This window comes from Neltuma alba, unplaced genomic scaffold (assembly GCF_004799145.2).
Source record: "Neltuma alba isolate B1F8T4 unplaced genomic scaffold, ASM479914v2 tig00013177_pilon, whole genome shotgun sequence".
NCBI lineage: Eukaryota > Viridiplantae > Streptophyta > Magnoliopsida > Fabales > Fabaceae > Neltuma > Neltuma alba.
The window spans coordinates 186,129-207,252 of record NW_021637487.1 but is presented as its reverse complement, the minus strand read 5'-3'; the positions used below and the strand labels follow the sequence as shown (position 1 = coordinate 207,252).

At 36.2% G+C, this 21,124-nt stretch overlaps 3 protein-coding genes across 6 annotated transcripts; all 3 read right to left on the bottom strand.

The window, feature by feature from the left end:
- Positions 1-199: 199 nt before the first annotated feature.
- LOC114735078 (phosphoglucan phosphatase LSF1, chloroplastic) lies at positions 200-5,603 on the bottom strand. Its single transcript, XM_028922733.1, has 10 exons — positions 5,194-5,603; positions 4,968-5,074; positions 3,608-4,034; positions 3,443-3,514; positions 2,587-2,708; positions 2,033-2,248; positions 1,635-1,740; positions 1,365-1,477; positions 1,021-1,165; positions 200-703 (listed from the first exon to the last, which is right to left on the bottom strand). The coding sequence occupies exons 1-10, from the start codon at positions 5,494-5,496 to the stop codon at positions 569-571; spliced, it is 1,746 nt and encodes a 581-aa protein (XP_028778566.1). The 5' UTR covers positions 5,497-5,603; the 3' UTR covers positions 200-568.
- Positions 5,604-7,557: 1,954 nt separating this feature from the next.
- On the bottom strand, positions 7,558-8,622 carry LOC114735121 (uncharacterized). Its single transcript, XM_028922787.1, has one exon. The coding sequence runs from the start codon at positions 8,525-8,527 to the stop codon at positions 7,715-7,717; it is 813 nt and encodes a 270-aa protein (XP_028778620.1). The 5' UTR covers positions 8,528-8,622; the 3' UTR covers positions 7,558-7,714.
- Positions 8,623-11,909: 3,287 nt separating this feature from the next.
- Positions 11,910-19,465, bottom strand: LOC114735095 (probable phospholipid-transporting ATPase 8). 4 transcript variants are annotated; one of them, XM_028922752.1, is made up of 12 exons: positions 19,194-19,463; positions 18,430-19,082; positions 16,306-17,663; positions 15,466-15,576; positions 15,093-15,369; positions 14,758-14,846; positions 14,573-14,681; positions 14,280-14,501; positions 14,033-14,158; positions 13,448-13,546; positions 13,047-13,238; positions 12,416-12,675 (listed from the first exon to the last, which is right to left on the bottom strand). In XM_028922752.1, the coding sequence occupies exons 2-12, from the start codon at positions 18,820-18,822 to the stop codon at positions 12,649-12,651; spliced, it is 3,003 nt and encodes a 1,000-aa protein (XP_028778585.1). In that variant the 5' UTR covers positions 18,823-19,082; positions 19,194-19,463; the 3' UTR covers positions 12,416-12,648. The 4 variants fall into 4 exon arrangements, with proteins under 4 accessions (XP_028778588.1, XP_028778585.1, XP_028778586.1 ...); XM_028922753.1 differs by having other exon boundaries at positions 19,264-19,463; XM_028922754.1 differs by having other exon boundaries at positions 18,430-18,978; positions 19,264-19,463.
- Between the last annotated feature and the right edge of the window lie 1,659 nt (positions 19,466-21,124).

Below are 21,124 nucleotides of genomic sequence, written 5' to 3'. Positions count from 1 at the left end.
GCGGTGCCCAGAATCCGGACATAGCTGTGGTGATCTTGCACGGCGACTTTACGAGATGGATGTTTCCCAAGCTGACGCATTATATTTTGGGTTTTGGTTCGGCCCCCCAAAAAAATAAAAGCATTAAGACTGTTTGTTGTATAGCAAGAGAAACAGGTAAATTTTGCGTTCTCAAAATACATAAACTAAATCATCTACGTGAACTCTGTAAGCACGAGGCAAATAGCATTAAAGGTTCAAATCTTTCTAACATGATTTTAAAAAATTAAACTATATAGGAAAAAAATAATGACTTATTGTTTACAATGACAACATCTATCTAAACATCTTTACAATGAAGACAAAGACACGCAGTTCAGTCTACTGTGCTTTAGATGAAACAACTGCACATGGATCATTATTCATGGCTTTACAAGAAGCGACAAAATGAGGGCGGAAGCTGTGGCAGAGAAACAGACAACGATTTATTTCATAAGAGATGGCCCAGGGTACGATTACTCCTCGGGACTTCACCACCGCGACAAAATTGCTTGGCTTCACAATGTAATGCCCCGATACCATAGTGTTTCTACGCAACTACTTGCGACTTGGGAGCTAACGTAATAGGACAGACATTGAAAGCAATGCAGCGAGCTGCTTTCGCCAGCTTAAACCGCTCTTTTTCATCCAGAGGCCTCTCGATCACTTTTACAACGTTGGCATCCTAGAACCCAACAAACCAAGCATTCATTTACGTTAAGTAACGATTCAACATGTTGTGAGAAGACCTAAAGCAAAATGTCTAACCGAGTTTGATATGCTTCGTGAATGCATCTAAGGTAAATCATGCTATGGTAAAACGCAATCGAAGAAGGCAAACCATAAATTGTCCACAAGATAAACCACAAGCTGAGCCAGCTAGGTAACAGTGTAATAAATTGCAGCAGATTGAAACCCCTTCTAGGAAACATCGTACGGGCTTACAAGACCGTTGATCGAAATGCTAAAAACACATAATATATGTCAAAAGAATGTACGTACTTTCGGCTGGTGTTGAACAGAAGGCCTGACACTAGCAGTATCACCAATCACAATTACGTTGTTAACGTTCCCCCTTTCATCCCTTTCTGCCGGTGAAGCAGTTGAATGCCTCCAGTTTCCATTCACAATAAACTTATAGTAGTACCTGAAGGTTTATAATGCTGATGTCAAACCAATAGACCATTTTAGTTAATGGCTTCCATTTCAAAATAGAGGCCCTGATTAGGATAATAAGAAAGTTTAGGTCTGGTGACTTTTAGCCACTTCGGATGTCAAAGGAAGCATAGATAGTATAATCTAAATTAGATCCATAGGAAGAATTTTGGAACAAGTAGCCTACATACTTTCCTTGAGGAAGTTTAACTTCTGCTTCGTATCTTATTCCACCCTTGTGTATTGCTTTGATTGGTTCTTTCCAATTTCCAGTAAAATCTCCCACCAATGTTACATCCTGTCCCTGGTACACAGAGACACGACTGAAACATATAAATAATCATAAAAACTAGAAGGCCAGTGGAACTAAGTATGCAGTAATAATCTTTTAATAGTCTTTAAGAACCAAAAAGTAACCATCAGCATAGCTGCAATGATGCTTTAACTCACTGATCTGTTACCTCACTCTCATTCCATACAAATGTAACCGCATGTGTAGGGGGTCCATCATGGTTACCCTTTTCAACCATAGCTATAAGATCCCATGTTGCCCAGGCAATTGCTGGCCTGCAGTTATGTTCTATGAGAAAATTTCCACAATAAAAGAGATAATATGACAAAAGGATTCAAAAAAACAATAAAAATGGGAACATAGGGAAGGGTGGGAGCATAGCTTGTTATGACATGAAACAGAAATTAATCAAGTGATTCCTATTAGATTGTGACTTTACTGAATCTTCATCTTTTCTTTATGTCTGAAACTGTCAATTGTTAAGGTGTTCATGCGGATATGAGTAGTTTTCCTGTTTCAATAAGAACGAATTCCTAAATAACAAGCAGACACATAAACAAGAGCAACCTGTCAGGTCTGCATGTGTACATCCCAGTGACCCATGTATAAGCTGCATGAAGGGAAAGATCTGTCATCCAGTGCAGGTATGCAATCACACAAGCAGGAGATCGATCAAATCCAGAAGTACATGTAACAAAAACGCGATGGTTTTTCCTTAGCAACCGCAAGAGAAGCCCCACACAAAATGGTAATTTCTTTCTCATATCATAAGAATCTCCCGCCCTGAAAAGACCCGACAACAACAGTATAAAATCAGAAATTGAAATCTGACTTACGGGCAAAATTAAGGTGTCAAGAAATCTTGATCCTATTTCCACATGACATTATTCCTGATGCTTCCGTTTTGTAGCATCAGTTCTCTAAATTGCTAACAGCAACAACCCAAAAAAGTCAATAAAATGAATCATTTAACAAATGATGTCACAATGTAGACATCACTGTGAACAAACAAGTAAAAATTCAGAGACATTTTTCACAAGGAAAGATATCTTGGAAGCAGACACTAGATATCATTAGCTTTAATATTTCCACCAAATTAAATGTCCTAAACCTGATATTACCGTATAGAATAGTTGATCATAAGGATATTATTCCTTTGACATGATTCATTAATAGATTTGAAATCGATTCCCCAATTCTCAGCTTCAGTTGCACTTTGAAAGTTCAGAGCAGCAGTGACTCCCTGTAGCAGAAATTTCCCAACTGTAATCAATGAAATATAGAATGCAAAAACCAAGATTTTATATACAAAGGAAATTGTGCCGCATATAATTCTCTTGAATTGAAAAATTACAATTCTGAGAGCACTTAAGAAGAAACAGAAATTCTGCTCCTTATGGTGCTACCAGTTGGCCTTGGAATACATGATCACATCATGGAAAAGCAAGGAAAGATAGCACATCCAGGTGCATGATAAGAAATCCTGGCTTTCGAAATTTTGCCTTGATGGTGAGAGCAATATAAGCCTCCCATCAAGTCACATGACCGAAACTGGCACTCCTCAGTTGAAGCAAAAAGAAAGAAAGAAATCCTAATAACGTATTTATCATCAATTAACCGGAAGAACTGTGAAACAAATAGATACAAAGTTCAAAATTTTCATCGCACAGCATGCTATCTGACTCAAAAATCTCATGATCAAATGCTATCCATATTTCAGTTATATCATGCAATGCGCTTTAATATGATAATATTGCAGTCAGTCAACTGTATTTTTCTTTTTTACTACTAGTTCATGTAAACACCATTGTTTATTCAACATGCAGAGTACACACACAATTTCGTGTTTTAGGCTTTAATATATTCAAGTTCTGTGATTGAAAAGTGACTTGAGTCTTTTATCTACAACATTGGTTGTTGATGCTATAAATTGGGACTTGGGAGGCTATCTTGAAATTAAGGTGAGGAAGTCCTTACCTCAACTTTTGACAATGTTTCCACATCAGCTTCTCTTTGTATGCATGATCCCACATAGATTTGCTCTGAAATCTAATAATTTACATGATAGCAGTACTCTTAAAATCTATCCTTATGACCAAAACTAAAAATAATGTATTACACTAAAAATAATAAACTCCACACCTTAGTATAGCGCATACCAAGGGAGTGATCATAGTACATCTCGCCTTTTGAACGATCCAGAGCTTTGACATATTCCTCAAGTGGGAAACTTCCATGAGCCCACTCTCCTTCATCATACTCTTCATCACTAAAGAATTTTATCTCCTCATTAAGGATGACATGTTCATTCGGATCGCCCAATAACTTGCTTCCTTTTGGAGTTAGAAACTTTGGGTTGAAAGTAGAAAAACCACTATTCCCAGAGCTTTCAATAGATGGTTGTAAATTTGAAGCCAATAACGTCTTGTTCCAGGTGGCAACAGGAACTTGACCTCTGTTAAATTGTACTTCAGAATCATTTATCTTGTGCAGTAGATGAATAGGAAAAGGAGATCTGGGCCTCTCAAGAACCATGCTTAAAGGATTAGTTTGCTCCTTTAAAATATTCCTAACGAAACCAAAAGACTGAAAATATAAGTACAAAGCACTATGGTATAGTATAGTAGCGTATGCAGATTGCCAAAACCTAAGCCAAGAAAAGTTAACGTTTACTTCGAAAAAAGAGATACAATAAGCCAATGTTATGTTTTGGTAATTCTCTCAGTCATTAAAAGAAATGAAAAATTATCCACACTAACGCCACAGTGATAATCTTTTCTATTTTCTTGTTGAAAGTTCATTATAGTAATTTTTAACAGTATGAATGCCATGTTCAAGCACACAGATAAAAATTAGATTATGTCCTGGCATGGTAAATCCGATCCCGCATAATAGAGAAAAAATCGAAACATTTTTTAAAAAATATTTTTCTATACATCTACAGGGCCAATACCCTGACAATATCTTAGATCTATTGCTATCAAATTATTCAGGTAACATCTAACAATTATATGTTTTTCCAATAACATAGTATATGGTTTTTCAATCAAACTACACGCTTGTTACGTTTTAAAAGTAAAAATATAAGAAACTGTATTCAAGTTTAATCCATAAAAAAATGACCTGAATCAGAAGTATGCTAAATGAAAATTAGCACCACTGCGCTGGATCAGTGAACTATCCAGTTTCACTAATAGTCACGTGCTAATTATTTTGAGACAAAGAACTAAATAACTTCAACACCATTATATTAAACTGCCGAAAGTTGGGGGGAGTGCAGAATGTAACTGATGGAAAACAAATAAGGAAACGGTCAGCCACTCGACTTAGCCCGTGTCTGTCAGGAACTATCACGTAATTCCAGATTGATTGTCAATATGACAGTAAGTAGTGCAAAACTTGACGCATCCAGGAGTCAACGAGATCATTCAAAATTATTAGCTGCGTTCACAAAAGTAAAATGCAAGTATAACCATTATGCTCGATCAAAACTCAAACATACCGCGCATCTTCAACGTTCTCAATCTCAGAAAGCCTATTTTGCGATGAATCGCCTGCTTTCTTCAAAGTGTCCCCGACCATTATAATTCTCGACTTCTCTGCATTACCCTACCGCATAACAAGAAAAAATTGAACATTAACAACGATTTACATTAGATCTTCAGATTAGGACTTTGCAGAACAGCAGAGGTGAAGTATAAGAGATGCAACGTAGTATACAATATTACCCCTTTCTTAAGGGAGTGAACGATGATTTTTCCGTTAGCAGTGACAGCGAACCGGATACCAAGTGGTTTCTCTAGAGTAACCAGATACTCGTTAAGATTCATCTTGAACGCAGAAGAATTCCCAGACATTGCCAAAACCCTAACAGTTCCGCCATTGAATCGAAGCTTCTTTCTACCATCAATTGAAGGACTTGCCTTGAGAAGGCGCCTATCTTTGGCCCAAAACGACGAAGAACTGCTGCCAGGAAGCACTGGCGAAGGACGATCGAGAGCTCCGGGGACGATGAATTGCAGAGAGAGCATAGTAAACAGAAGATTAAGCGCCGCAAAACGCTTAAACCCAGGTTTCCATCAGAGATTACAGTGTATGATTACTTATGTCCAATGCTAAGCTACAGAGGAAGGGAGTGGTATCACTGGAAAGCTCTGCCAACTGCCAAGGCGAAGCCACAGGGTTGGGGTAAGACGTTGAAGGTCCACGTGGTGCTCGCGTCGGACCCACGTGAACCAAATTCAGCGGTTTCGAACCCAGTTTCCATGCCACGTGGAAATATCTTTTTCCAATGCAAATATAAAAAAAAAATCTAAAACCTCCAGCACCGTTCCGGGACATTTTAATTTGAGAGAATTATAATTTGGAGTGAGTAAGGAGGATCCGACGCCAGTTACAAGGGCCCAGCGCGGGAAAAAGGAATTCGCTGTCTGGCTTTGGCGTGAATAGGGTAGTTTCGGATCGGTAGTTTAATTCGTTATAAGATGCGGGATCCAGATGTTCGTTGAGCCGGCAGAGTGCATGCATGGGGCTATGTTAAAAAGCAGTCTTAAAAATGTGCTGGTATTTGTCGTGTTCATCAAATGAATCTCTTTGAATTTGCAAAATTTATTTCTTAAATAGGATACTCCTCCGGTCCTTAATATAGGACCCAATTGGTGAGTTGGTTTTGGTCCTAAATATAAGACCCATTTATCATGTTTATCAATTTTCTCTAAATTATCCCTATGGATACTCCTTCAACCATAATCAAGTAGAAGAGGGAGATGGGGTATTAAGAAAGATGATTATGGTATTTTAGGAAAAACGTGTCATATTTCTTATAATTAACTAACTTACCTAACTTCCTTAATCTAATCAAATTAGTTAAATGGGTCTTATATTAAGGACCGGGGGAGTATTTAGATTAATGACTATAACTTGATAATCTATTACTTTTCTGTTATTTAATAAAAGTTCATCAATTGTTATACAATTAATAAAAATTATCTTTAGTGGTCTTAATAAATAAATAAGCACGAACCTCAATTATCTACCGCTGCCTCATAAGATTAGTGAACTCTCTCACTCAGGTTTTTTCGGAAAAATTAATCAAACATATTTGTAAAGAATCAACATTCTAAGTTACATGTTGACTTACATTTAGAAGCGAATGCCACAGCATAGATAATTTGAGAAAAATATTTTAAACAAAATGAAAAGAGGAATTCCATGACATAAAATGTTTTAGTACCATTTAAAATAACTTATAAGTAATTTTTAAATTATAACTTATAAAATACGAGATAAATATTTTCAAAAAATTTTATTTTGACATATATAAAAATATACTTATAATTGATTTTAAAAAATAATAAATGATGCTGGCAAAAAAAAATGGTGCCTATCACGAAAAGTTGAATGATGAATCAAAATGCAATCATACCTGTGGATAAGAACGCAAAAAAGGCTACGTTATGATCAGTGTTTTTGACCAGAACAAGCGAACAACGTCGGGTTAACATGGAACAGTATTGTTTTTGTTTTCATCTTGTTTCTTTGCAATTGTTTTCAGTTGTGCAAGGAATTTCATCTTTAGGATCGACAAGTTGAAATTATTAACAGTAATACCTCCCGTTCTTAATATTATCTCCGGTCCTTAATATAAGATCATATTTGACTTTTATTTTGATCCTTAATATAAGACCCCAATCCACTTTGTCTCTCATATTTATACATTTGTTTCCAAAATAACCCTTCTAACAATGATAGTTTTAGTCAATACACTTGATTAGCAAAGATATTTTATGAAAGACAACACCTATTAAGGACAAATAACTAACTCAACTTACTTCCTTAATCTCCTAAAATTAGTCAACTAGCTCTTATAATTAGGACCGGAGGTAGTATAAGAATTAATTGCCTAATTTAAATAAACTAAAAAAACTAATTAAGTTAATTATTTATAATAAATAGGTGTTGTATTTGCTAAAACTATTATTATCACAAAGATTATATTAAAAAAATAAATATAAAATGAATTGAGAGTTTTATATCTAGAACCAAAATAAAAATTAAATAAATTTTTATATTAAAAATAAGAGATAATATAATATAATTAAACATAAGAGAACTTTGCAGAGAAAAAGAAAGGTCACTCACTATATAACTATGAACCATCTAATGGCTCAACTGGCTTCTAAACAAAAATTAGCAGACTTCTGATTATTCCTAGCCCTGTCTGAACTCTATGAGCAGAGCTGCTAGGAATCAGAATGAACGTAAGGCCCTGCCCACACCGTTAACACTAACCCCGAATCCAATCAAGTCTTGCCTGTACGGCAAGTACGACCTTCTCTTGTTCTGTTTGGTCAACTCCTTGTTCCTCCCGTAGAGGGCTTCATGAGCCGAAACCTTCTTCTCTTTCGAATTCTCCCCTCTCACCTCCTTCTTCTTCCCCCAGTTGGACCCTGAAGATGTCGGACTTGCGAACACAAACGAATCCTTCCCGTCGCTGTTGCTCCGCCGCAGCAAATCCAGAAGCTTCCATCGCTTCGACGACAGCGGGGATCCTGTAGAGTTGCTCTTCTTGTGTCTGCTCGGCGAAGCCTTGGCCGAATTAGGAGTCCAAACGCAGTAACTTCCCGGTGGAATTCCCTCCAAATCATCCACATCCGACGACGATGACGAGGAAGACGGCGGATCATTATCATCGTGAATCATCAAATTCCTCATCGGGAATTGAAGAGCCATGACATGATCCTCCTCTGCGCTAGAATCCCGACCATGGCCATCTCCACCATCGCTCTCATATAGCGTTAACAGGTCTCGATTGAAGATTGGGAAAACAGGGCCCACGGAGCCGTCGAGGAAGACGCCGTCGGCAGCCTCCCGAAACGTGACGAATTCAAAACCATTATCGCGTGGCTCGATGCCCCGACGGTAGTCCCGGTTAACTTGATCGGCGATATCAGCGAGTTTGTCAGAAGTGTAGCTGCTGAAGCTTGGACTCGTCAATGAGTCCACACTTTCTTCTCGCTCTTGCTGATTCTTCATTAGCTCAAAATCAATCAATGTCTCCATTTCTTGTTCTTCTCACTTCAACTCTGTTCTCCCTGATTTCAGGGGAATAAGAATGGGTGTTGGATTGTATTTATACGAAGTGCGGCACAGAGAAGTGTTGACAGTCAACACGTTGAACGAGGAAAAAAAAAACAGCGTTTGAATGACTATTGACACTTTAATAATTTGAATATTTTAATGTTTTTATCTAATAATTCAATTTCATTATTCATGCAAATGGAGAATTCACAGAAAGTACAGTTGGATCCAATATTATACGCTGGCGTCAATATCAGTAAGAGTATGTGCTGACGGGGGCAATTTTCTTGGACGTCAAGAATATTTCTTCAGGTCGCATTTCTTGGCCATTTCTTTTTCTTTCTTTTTTTCACATGTGTTACTCCCCACGTTTGCATACGTGGGCGTGGCTGCGTACTCCTCAAGGCCAAAAAAAAAAAAATCACATATACTACCTTTTATTCTTAATGTAAAATTTAATTATCTAATTTGAGTAAATTAAAAAATTAGTTAATTAAGTTATTTATAATAAACGTGTTATTCTTCATAAAATACTCATGCTAATCTAAATTTATTATTTCATGAAATATTTAATATGTATTATTTTGATAAAAATAAATAAATATAAGAGATGAATAAATGGAGAGTTTAACATATCACGTGCCAGATGTGAGACGAGACAGGTGTAGCGAATGTTTCTTTCAGGTAGAGCCGGGAAAACAGGCCGAGCCCGTCGGGCCGGCCCTTTTAGGCCCTGAAATTATGAGGGCCGGGCTTGATATTTTTCTCTTAAAATGAGAAATAAGCTCTGGAGGGCTGGCCCTGGAGGGCCGAGGGCTTAAAAGGGCCGACCCTTTTAAGTCCTTTTATAATTTTTTTATTTTTTAAATTTTTTTATATAATATTAATGTTATTAATTTTTTACATTGTTAATAATATTTCAAATATTTAGTTATTATTATCATTTTAAAATTAAATTTAGTTTTAGACAACAATTTATCCAATTAAATTTTTAAAAATGGGTTAATTTGGACTTTAATAATGATTTGATTTATATTATATGCGTTGATATTTTTAAACTATATATATATATTTGATAATAGAATATTTTTATACTTATATAACTTGTGATTCTATAATTTGAATTAGAAATTCATGAGTTTCAACAACAATGTTTCTCACATCAAAGTAAAATAATAGTTAGATTGCAAAATTTAAAAATAAAATTCTTATAAATAAGAAAAACTTGATATTTTTATTATGAAAGAAAAGCATACTTATGAAGAAAAATAATTAATTATAGTGATGATGAAGTTTCAAAAGATTAATGATAGTGTTTATTTACTGCACAATTGCATTATAGATAAAACTTTTAGATGTTGTCATATTGTTAATGAATGTTTTAGATGTTCTTAGATGTTGATGAATATTCATATATGATAATATTTTATATTTGTGACTTAATTTTATTTATATTTATGTCTTTTATTAATAATTTCATTGGTTTATTTTTATATTTTTATAAAAAAAAATGTAATAAATATAAAAAATAGTATTTTTTCTTAAACTGGCCAAAAGCTCACGGGCCGGCCCTAGCCTTGTAGTTTAAGGGTCAGGTCTAACAAATTGGGATATTTTTAAAATTTTAGCCCTGAAGGGCCGGGCCGGTCCTGATTCCTGGCTCTACTTTCAGGCACCAAGTGCGGGCATAATAAGCTCTAGGGAGTATATTGATTTTTTTTTTTTTTTGCCAAGAGTATATTGAAATTGATAATGCATAAACAACACCACGTCCACGAATATCTTTACATGTGACTCCATATATATATATATATATGGATGAAACACACACACGCACACACACTAAGACAACTGCAAAATTTAATGGGTCGTTGGATCACGGGCTTCGAATACATGTTACGTAGACCCGAAAAAATCAATGAGTACATGCAATTACAAAAAAGAAAGGGGGGGGGGGAGTGATTCCAATAAATTTATAAAATCAAACTGCTTGAAATTTGCGAGGACTCAGTATTTTTTTCATTTAATTTTTCAATGTTTATTTTACAAGGATATCTACAATAATTCATAATAATATGGTTGAATCATGAATGACATATATGATTCAATTTTTTTTAAATAGCAAATGATGCTTTTTTAGTCTCAGGTCATAGTAAAATTTGGACCCTCAACCTTATTTTCGTTTAAAACACTTATCTCAAAGCATATCACTACTGGCAGTCTCGTGTGCATTATTAACGAACTCCCATGGATTCACTGCATGTGGATTCATTGTTGGCATTGCATTATACTACCTCTGGTTCTAATTATAAGAGCCAGTTGACTAATTTGAGGAAATTAAAGAAGTAAGTCAAGTTAGTTATTTGTCTTAAATAATTGTTGCCTTTCCTAAAATATCCTTGTTAATCAAATGTATTGACTAAAACTATAATTATTAGAAGGACTATCTTGAAAAAAAATGAGTAAATATGAGAGACAACGTGGATTAGGGTCTTATATTTAGGATCAAAATAAAAATCAAATAGAGTTTTATATTAAAGACCGGAGGTAGCATTTTTCTTTTTAACAACGTAATTAACTTCTGGAAGACTATGGATTCGTCCCCTTTATTACGTTTTTACATGGCAAATGATGCTTTTACATGAATCGAATCTTATTTCTTGAGGCCCAGGATGCTTGTTTGCCAAGCCGTTGACCTTCTAGAAGCAGAAAAAGGCCTATAGAAGATCTCCACACGTGACGTTGCTTATTGGAAAACGAAAAGACTCTAATATTCTATCACCCCGCTTGGCTGGCTTAGTTCTCAGCAAGTCCCCTTTACATTAAAAGGATTCGCAATTAATTATTAATTAAATGATTAACGAAGGTAATGCCCCACTACCCACTTCTTCACCTCATTGCTGACAATATATATTGGTCATCTTCCACCCCAAATATTTGTTTACTACAATCAAATGTTTCAACTTTGAATTCAACTCTATTCATACACACCTATATATTAGTTTGCATGAGCTTTAATGAAGAGAGATATTCGACACTTAATCCTTTTTGGAAGTTTAATCATATTAATTAATATTAATCTTATTTTGAATTAGTGGATATACTATTCAGACTTCTATTTGGGGGTGAAAAGGGACTGCTTTGCGTGTTCTCTACTTAATCAAGGGGTTATTACTCAATTAGTAGATTGCTTTGAAAGCAAACCAACTCGATAGCTTCTTAGTTAAGCACTCTTTCACGGTCCTGCTTCCATAACTACGTCACCAGTGATGTATGTGATCCAAGTACATTTCCCTGATTAACGTCTTCAAGTAATTTTCAATTTTTGACAACTCGGAAAATTCCTTTGAATTTAACAAACCCGTGACACAAGAAAACAGAGGATTTCATTATCATTATATACTTCTTCCAATTACAAAGACACAAACTTTACATAATATACAACAGGTGGCTGCCACACAAACCCTACTTGTACAGACTTCCTTTCCCAGTTCAAATATCACAAGAGGGAAAGGAGAGGTTTGGATAATTTGCACTTTACAAGTCCCTTCGCTTCAATCTTTCTCTGAGATGGCTTAGCTTGCCCTCAACACTTTTCGGCCGATCTTTAGATGCCTCAGTTTCGGACCCTTCCACTTGTTTTTTCTGAATAATATCATGGTACATTGGTAGGAACCGCGTCTGGAAAGACCTATACGAGAAGTAGGGAAGAAGAGCACACGCGACAACGAAGAGAGTAACAAGCCAATAGAGACCACTGGGAGCACAGGCTTCCACAAGAACCTTGTAAGCTGTCGTGGATATGGCTGGAGGGAGATAGCCATAAACCAGCAAGAACAAATACCAGAAGACAATGCTGCCCCATATGAACAAATGCTGGATCCAAGTGAAGTAGTTAATGGATAGTGCCATTTGGCAATTCACAGTCCAAACCACACAAGTATACATCGTGACCCCTAGTATTTCCCAACCAACCATCTGACCATCACTTCTGAAGGCCTGGATCATGACAGAGTTTGTGGTCAAGAAGAAGATAATCAAGGAAGTGATGACCCCATTAAACATCCACCCGAGAATCCGCGGCCAGCTGAACAGGATGTCCTTTATTCCCTCAAGATATAAAAAGGATACTGTAAAAAGTTGGGGGGGGGGGGGAAACAAGTTATGTTATTCATGTGGGAAAAGCTTTAACTTGTGTTAAAAGACCAAATAGAAGAATATGCTTTTGAGGGAGGCAGTGGTACGTGGATAAATATGTATTTGTGAATGTCAGTGCTTGAGAAGGAGAACTAACATTTTCAGTTACTTGTGTAAAATAAACTAGAAAAAAGAAGGGATGAATGAATTGGCAACAAAGAGGTGCTGATCATGCATAAGTGTTTACAAACATGATAATGAATGCAACATGCTTGAACAGGTTAAATAATAAATAGTCATTAAGAACATGATGTCATACATTAATAATTATCAAAAGCATTTTGGAGCGTGACAATTTTTGTACCTTGAGGCAAAGTCGGGCAGAAACATCCTGATCAAAAACACCCAGAGCAATTACAGGAAGTGAAGTGAAGAAGACATTGTAAAATGACATGTACCAATCATTGTATGCAGGTTGTCCAGAGAAAGAAGCGTACGCTTCATACCAAAACAGAGTAAATCCAAATGCAATGTTCTTATAGAAAAAGTAGCATATCTGCGTTGAAAAAAAGATTAGTTAAGTTAATCACACATGAAGCTTTTTGTTGATCAAGTTACTCAAATCCTCAACTACGCAAAGGACATAAAACTATTTAATGCGTTCACAAGCATGTGTAATTCTTGCAAAAAATCATAAAAACTATTTTTCAGCACGAGTACCCAATTAGTCCATTAAAAGGTTAAGAAGACACGCCCATGTATTACCATCATTGCAATTCGTCTATAACACCAGTGGCCGTGTACCAACAACAAACGCTCCAGAAATTGAAACTGAGCTACTGCAAAATCACTTGCCATCACTGCCTGCGGATAACAAGTAGTAATATAAAAGTCAGAAGACTAGACAGCGTCCTTAGGACTCCAATTCCTATCAATTTATCATGTGCGCCTTGGAATGTGAGTGCAGAAAGAAGAATTATGAGAAGAAGGCAACGGAGGCTCATCAATGGCAATACAATCGAGTAATAAATAATAATCTGGAAAGAAGAGCTTATAGTTTCATAAACTAAATCAAGAAGAGGATGAAATAACAAATTAGACCAACTCTACCTGTGTAAAGTACTACTAACAATTTTGATAATCACACATTCAACCCTACATTAATAGTCATCATTCATCAAGTCAAATAGGAACAAGGTTACAGGTACAAGACCATATTTGAGTGACGACAGGGAAGATTGAAATGTGCATTGCTCCCATCGTTAATTGGCTAAAAGAATATATATATATTTTTTAATGAAGATGATAAAGATACGACTCAAATAGGAGCAAGTAGAGAAATAGTTGGACCTGCATCCCTTCGGCACCACTGATACCAACTCCTATATCAGCCTCCTGAAGCATGCCAACATCGTTTGCACCATCACCTATTGATAGTGTTGTCTTCCCAGTTCCCAATTTCACCAATCTTGTAACCTATTTATTTATTTAATCAATTTTCAAACGATGTCATTTTAATATCAGTCATACAAAACACCAAGTATTTATGAGATCCTCTCTTATTAACATGACAGGAAGTAAAGACTAAGATACTCACACGAGCTTTCTGTTTGGGTGAAGATCGGCAACAAATGACCGAAGCACAACTAATGGCCAGATCAAAAAATGACTTCTCAACGTTCTTGTTAAGAGAATAATCCAAGGACTTCCCATCAATTATCAAGCCGAATTCAGTATAAGTTTCTTTAGAACTCTCTTTTGCAGGCTTGATTTGGGATATTCCCTCTCTGATTTGCTTCTTAATGCTTTCAAGGGAGGCCTGCAAAATTAAAGTTTAAGCTCTACGATTATGAGAAGAATCTAAATAAAATAGAGTTCAGGGTTGTTTACCTTTGTAAGAGCCTCCTTGTCCCCTTGTTTTTCTAAGGATAGGATATCTGGTGAATCCAGAGTTATCACTATCTGTTTCATGTCTTGCCTAAGTAAGCTGCAAGCATACCTGCAAGAGATACTACCATTTACTCTGTGTGTAATTAATAGATAAATGAAACCCAGCACAAAACCCATTGGTGTACCCGATGTTAACTGCAGTTTCCATCTTGTCCCCAGTCAATACCCATAATTTTATTCCTGCCTGAGCAAGCTTATCGATGCATTCAGGAACCTGCACTTGCCAGTAGACAGTAGAGACATATTAACCACTCCAGAAGGTGAGTTTATATGTCAACAACTGATTGTTTTCCAATAACTTTAAGTATTTTAGTGGTCCCATTATTTTCCTTCTATTGGAAACTTCATTTCATCATTTATTTAAAATGAGGAACAGATTTAGATTTTTAAGAATAATAAACCCTACAGCTACCTCTTAAAAACTATATAGGTTAAAAAGATTTTAAAAATTAATACCGACCCCTTTCTGAAGTCTGTCCTCAACTGCTGTTGCACCAAGAAGAATCAAATCTCTTTCCATCTTCTCAGCAGCAGCATCCACCAACACATCACGGTCTGCAGCTAGAGAAGTTTTGGCTTTTAAAAACTCCCTTTCCCACAACTTATATTCTTCTTCACCAAGTTCACGATATGCGATTACCAGAGTTCTTAAACCTGCCTCAGAATATCTTTTGATATGATCTACAGTCTCAGCCTCAAATTTTCTTCCATCTTGGGAGAGCCTTTCAAGCATAACACTGAATACATGCAAAGAGACGCAAAATTTGACAACACTATATCGAACTTACAACTTCACATAATTAACCATAAAGCATGTAAATATTGAGGGAGACCTGTCTGCACCCTTGCATAGGAGCAAGAGGTGATCTTCTTCATTCCTTACAATCACTGACATTCTTTTGCGGGAACTGCTGAACTCTAAGACATGCAGAAGCTCGTATACTCTAGTGACAAAAATTAGGCCAATGAATGACAAATCAAACACAATTTTAATATAACTGAATATACGATAGAACTTACTATATAAACATACAAAAGATTTTCGTGCATGATAAATCATTTTCTCATGGTAAACCGGACTAAAGAGAAAAAGTTGCCAAAGTGATTCCAAAGCTATAAAGAAGCTGGGCGTTTAAAACAAAAGAATACAGACTAAAAATATTCCATTCAAATTCACAACATGGATCAAAGTGTTGGCTTTCTCTGAACGAAGGTTAAAGATAAACTGATGCCTAATAGTTGATATTTTCTCTGAATTTCATTTGCTTCTTAGGCTTCAGATTTTGGACCTTCTGCACTTTTCTACCCTCCGTTATCAAACCTTTTCTTCCCAATATGTAAGGCCTTAAATAAATATATTGTCTTCCACGCAGTATTTCATCCTAAACCCACCTTTAGGAACATATCCACTTTCAGAATAAAAAAGTTTATTAGTTCTTTAGTAGTGATGAAAAAATTACCATATAAACGAAATAAGAAGCAGAATATATTATGACTCCAAAAATGACAAAAATAAAGAACTATAGTTTTTGTGAGAAACCAGATCAAACCTTTTCAATTTAGACATGAAAAATCCCATATCAGGGGTGAGGGATCTTATCAGCAAATAGGTTGGGCCTAATTTAAAGAGAATAGTATATACACACACACACATAGCAAAATATCTAGCCAACCTGTCAACCTTTTCTCCGCTGTCATAGTCCAATTCATGCAATGATATGCTTGTTTGTGTCCTTTCAAAAAATTCAAAACCAAGTTCCCTTGCAGCAATGACAAAAGCTGCTTCATCTGGTGACTCTGCTTCATAGGAAATTTCTCCAGATTGTTCATCTACATCTGGAATAGCTGTATGACAGATTGCTAAAACTCTGAAGAATTTCTGTATGACGTCTGAATGAGGTTCATTAACCCATTTCCCATTCATTATACGTTCATCTCTAAAGTTGAAACCCTTAACTGGTTGCCTGGAGTCCACAGCATCATTATTCTGGCCCTGTAAATCAGGTGATAAACCATCGGCTTCCAGTTCCTGATTTCTCCCCCTCCGTGCAAGTGCTTTCTCCACTTCTGTCCTACCACGACCATATGGAGTGCCTGCTATGGAGCATTTCACAAACTCCATGGAGTTGCATGTCAAAGTACCTGTTTTGTCAGACAATATAGTATCAACCTGCCCAAGTCCCTCATTTAAATTAGATGTGCGTGCATGAGCTGGCCTATCAGCTTCTTCATAATACATTTCCCGATCATGGTTGATGAAAACACTCTGCAAGACTTTCACAATTTCAATGGATACATATAGTGAGATGGGAATTAGATATCCATACAACATAAGGGCAGTTAGAAAATGAAGAATAGCAGCAAGTGTTGCCCTTCTAGGATCATAAAACACTGTTGTATTGTCTGGACGAAGATACCATCTTCTGTACTTGCCATCATGAAGATCCCTTTTTGTCTCAATTCCAAAATAGACAGAGCCAATAAATGATATCAAGACCAAGGTGCTAAAGAGGATGTAGATTACTTTATCCATTTTTCTCTCAATTTTGCTTCTCTTGGATGGTGGTTCAGTGGCATTCTGCATCACTTTTGTATCATGGCCAGTAAAGATAACAACAGCATATACATATTCAGTGTTTCTCAGCTTGGAGTCCCTTAAAAGAATCTGTTGCAATGAAAGCGGATATTCTTTGTCTTCATAGTACAAGGTTCCAACAAATGAGTACAGATTTTCATTAGGATCCTCACATTTGATCACTGCCCTAAACTTTTCAAGGGATTTTTCATCGTGAAGATGAGTTGTGACTTCCAAAGCATGCTTTAGTTTTAGATTGGTTTCTCCATCAAGATTCATTGTCTCAACATAGCAAACCCCATCCTCATAACTCGATGAAAGCAAAAGAAGATCAGCAGGGAAGTATTCATCCTTATACACTTTGATGACATCACCCACCCGGAGTTTCTTCCATCTGGTCTCCACAAATGTATTTCCACTGAGCACATTAACCTTTTGGTTGTTTGCTTCAATATCCTGGAGGGGGGAAAAAATAAAGAAAAAGAAATTCAGCCAGATGTTCCTTTAACTGGAGGCAAAATATGGGATATTTCAATAAAGAAGAGAAATAACAGAGCACATGAAGATAGTCAGTGAAGTTAATCAAATAAGAATGGAAATGTCACACAGGACAAGGGAGTCCGGAACAAGAAAACAATTAGTGAAATATGCCATTGAACAAGACCAGACACATAAGTTACATCAACATTAAGCAATAACTGGCTATATGGCAGGGTGCTATAGAACAATATCATTTCCTACAGCTGTTTCTTAAGGTTTAACGCTTGAGGAAGCTAAAACATGTATGACACAACAAGTGTTGAATACTGACGCGGTCCAAGTTATATTAGATGAATTCAAGTAGGGAAAAAAATTGTCTGTAAATTATTATCATCATTTCCAGAAACCAACTCCTTAATTCAGTAAGGTTCAACTAGGGAATTCAGAGAAATGACACAAGATGAGTTCTCAAGACCAAGGCAACTAAGAAATCTGTGTATTCTAGACCTCTTCCTGTGATATAGTGCCTTACCTGCCAAGCCCTTCCAGCCGTGTAGAACCATATAATAGCTTTTGCCAAGGACAATTAATGACTAGAAGAGATGGAATAGCTCATAGAGAATTAAGGAAGTGAAAATTAGGAAAATTAGGCATAAAAATGAACTGCAGTGCAGATTGAATAAGGTATAAATGTCAACACAATTTGAAAGGACAAAAGAGTATAAACATACTCAAACATAACCTGTTTTCTTCTCCTCCAATCTTCCACAGCTTCCTTGGCCATAGTAGCTCCCATCACCACCAGCAACGGTGCAACAATACTTAAAGCCGTAAAAGGTGCCAATGGACTAAACGAAAGACACGCGACAATGAGAAAGTAGATATTTGCAACCCTCCTAAACTGCTCAAACAAAGACTTGGGAATAAAATTAAAAGCCGTATACTTGGTCGTTGAAACATAATTGCCTAAGTAATTCAACTGAACAGCTTCTGGGTTGTCAGGGTCATTGCAATATACGACCCTTGAGTATCCCCTCTGCCCAATCTGAGATTGATCATGTCTGAAGGGAGATTTTATGCACGAAAATGAATATAATTTACTAAAATGTATCCTCCTCTTTGGTCGTTGAGGCATTTCTGAAATGTGTTCTCTTCTTTTCTCCTATAAATCCAGCTTTTCACCTGATCCCCCCGCCTTCATCCACTTGTTTTGTAAGAGATCACAGGAACACCAGCAACACATGCACAATACAACCATAGATTTCTCCTCTGCAGAGTGAACGTCCTTATTCTACGGAAAATGAAAACACCGACGTTGAAAAGGAAAGCACCAAATTAAACCAAGCCCGTCACCCAAAAATGGGTACATTCAAAAAAGATTGAACAGAATCATCACTGTAATCAGAAAAAATTCAGCTTGATTAGCCAATGAGCTTCGAATCCAAGAGATAAACCAGAATGCCCGCAAGCTCCTTTTGCTAGACTCTGAACATGAACATACTTAACTTCGATTGCACCACAATTACAGCTTGTTGAAGCTGGAAAGCTGAAGCATGAATTTTTGTGAATTCCTTACCCTCATTGAAAGTTGCAGATGTCTCTTCCGTGTAGGTTCAACCGAATGATAGGAAGAAAGAGAGTGTAGAAAGAGAAGGAAAGAAAAGTGAAGGCTTTGTGTGACTGGTAGTTCGCTTTGCCGCTTCTATAAGCAAGCACGAGAGAGACAGAGAAATATATAGAACCGACTACCGTGCAAATTATTACTTTGTGCCTTCAACCTCCATCTCACAAAAAGTATAAAGGATTAAAAAAAACTTCTCCAGAAGAAAAAAAAGAAGTGTGAATCCTCCCAGTACAATGATGATGGTTCCTTCTCGGAAGTGAAGACCGGGAAAGTTGACGCCATATTACTTGCTCGGGAGCCTTTTACGACAAATTTTTCCTTACACGTGTTTGTACATTGACGAGCTGATGAGTCATACCAGCGCTCGAGTCTTCATCAGTCGTCACGAGGCAATTATTCTACTTTTAAGTTTTTATTTAATCCTGAGGGTTGTTAATTCAAAGATGTACAGAGACAGATACCGCATTTATCAGTAGCTACTTTGTTAGCTCACATTAAATTGACTTACTGTATCATGTGTTGATTTTAATAGGTTTAGAGTACTTATTACTAACTTGTTGGCAGGAAAAAAAGGAATTACTTATTAACTTACAATTCTTTTGATTTCTTGTAATATCAGGTGACCTTATAAGGATCCAAAACAGAAAAGTTTGACCAAATTTTAGCTGTGCATAATTAATATTCAATATAAAAATATAAAATAGTACTCTTCCTATTCTAAATATAAGACCTTTACACTGTAAAAAAGGTCCTAAATATTACACTGTAAAAAGAGTCTTATATTTAGAATTAAAGGAGTATAAAAATAAAATAATACTTCTTTAATTCTAAATATAAGACCTTTACACTGTAAAAAGAATCCTAAATATTACATTATAAAAACAGTCTTATATTTAAGATTGGAGGAGTATAAAGATACATAGAATTATAAGTATTTATGTACAACCAAGTAATAGAAATACAGAACATTTTCAACCCCGTGCTGCACGTGATGCCTTTCTTGATTTTTATCCATATCAGGACTCGTCCAGCCCTAACCCCTATTTCAAGATACAAAAACGATAATTGACGGAATGGAAACGTAATTTACATATATAAAATATTTTAGAAAATACAATTTTTGTGGAAATAATCAAATAAATCTCAGTGGTACGCTAGTTGTTTATATCATTCTTCTCGCGGAGTCCGCCCACGCAAGTCATAAAAATCCGAGCATAATTGTGGATCTTATTTATAAGTCATTTACTCATTTTAAATCTATCTCAAAATCTAATAATTTTTAATTTTATTCTTATTTAATATACAGAAAAGTAACAACCCACACAATAATAAATAAATAAATAAATAAATAAAATAATATAGTTATACTAAAAATAGATCCACAAATAACACAACATATTTTTTTATGTTATAAATTATAAACATGATTAAAGAAGTACGATATGGTTGGGATCAGTGGGGTTGAAATCCTGAAGGGGAGAAGGGGGTGACGTGGCATATAGACAGCGGAGGGCTCCCCCTACACGTGGCGGATTATCCTGCCAAAGAAGGAAAAAGGCTCGGCCTCCTGTTTAGGAGTAGGAACTCCAAACCAGAGACTTGTTGCGTGGGGATGAAATTAAGCATATTATTTTCTAAATGGAAATTAAATTTTTGGGGGGCCTAACCTATATATAGATAACATAGACAATCTTAGATGACCCACCTTATCGACAAAACTATTCCCCGAAATATGTCAGATGCGACTGCCACGTACACTACATGTGAAGGATCAGGATTACCCATCTTTCGGCTTGATTAACGCGTTGTTGCG

Excerpts from the sequence above, each read along its gene's own strand:
- LOC114735095 (XM_028922755.1), bottom strand. The coding sequence starts at position 18,822 with ATGCCTCAACGACCAAAGAGGAGGATACATTTTAGTAAATTATATTCA. Across the intron at positions 14,847-15,092 it reads AGGACAGACTTCAGAAAGGG|GTTCCTGAATGCATCGATAA; the intron begins GTCGGTATTAAT and ends TGGCAAGTGCAG. Across the intron at positions 14,159-14,279 it reads CACCCAAACAGAAAGCTCGT|GTTACAAGATTGGTGAAATT; the intron begins GTGAGTATCTTA and ends ATAAATAAATAG.
- LOC114735078 (XM_028922733.1), bottom strand. The coding sequence starts at position 5,496 with ATGCTCTCTCTGCAATTCATCGTCCCCGGAGCTCTCGATCGTCCTTCG. Across the intron at positions 5,075-5,193 it reads TTCACTCCCTTAAGAAAGGG|GGTAATGCAGAGAAGTCGAG; the intron begins GTAATATTGTAT and ends GTTATGCGGTAG. Across the intron at positions 2,249-2,586 it reads ATGATCAACTATTCTATACG|GGCGGGAGATTCTTATGATA; the intron begins GTAATATCAGGT and ends GGGTCTTTTCAG.
- LOC114735121 (XM_028922787.1), bottom strand. The coding sequence starts at position 8,527 with ATGGAGACATTGATTGATTTTGAGCTAATGAAGAATCAGCAAGAGCGA.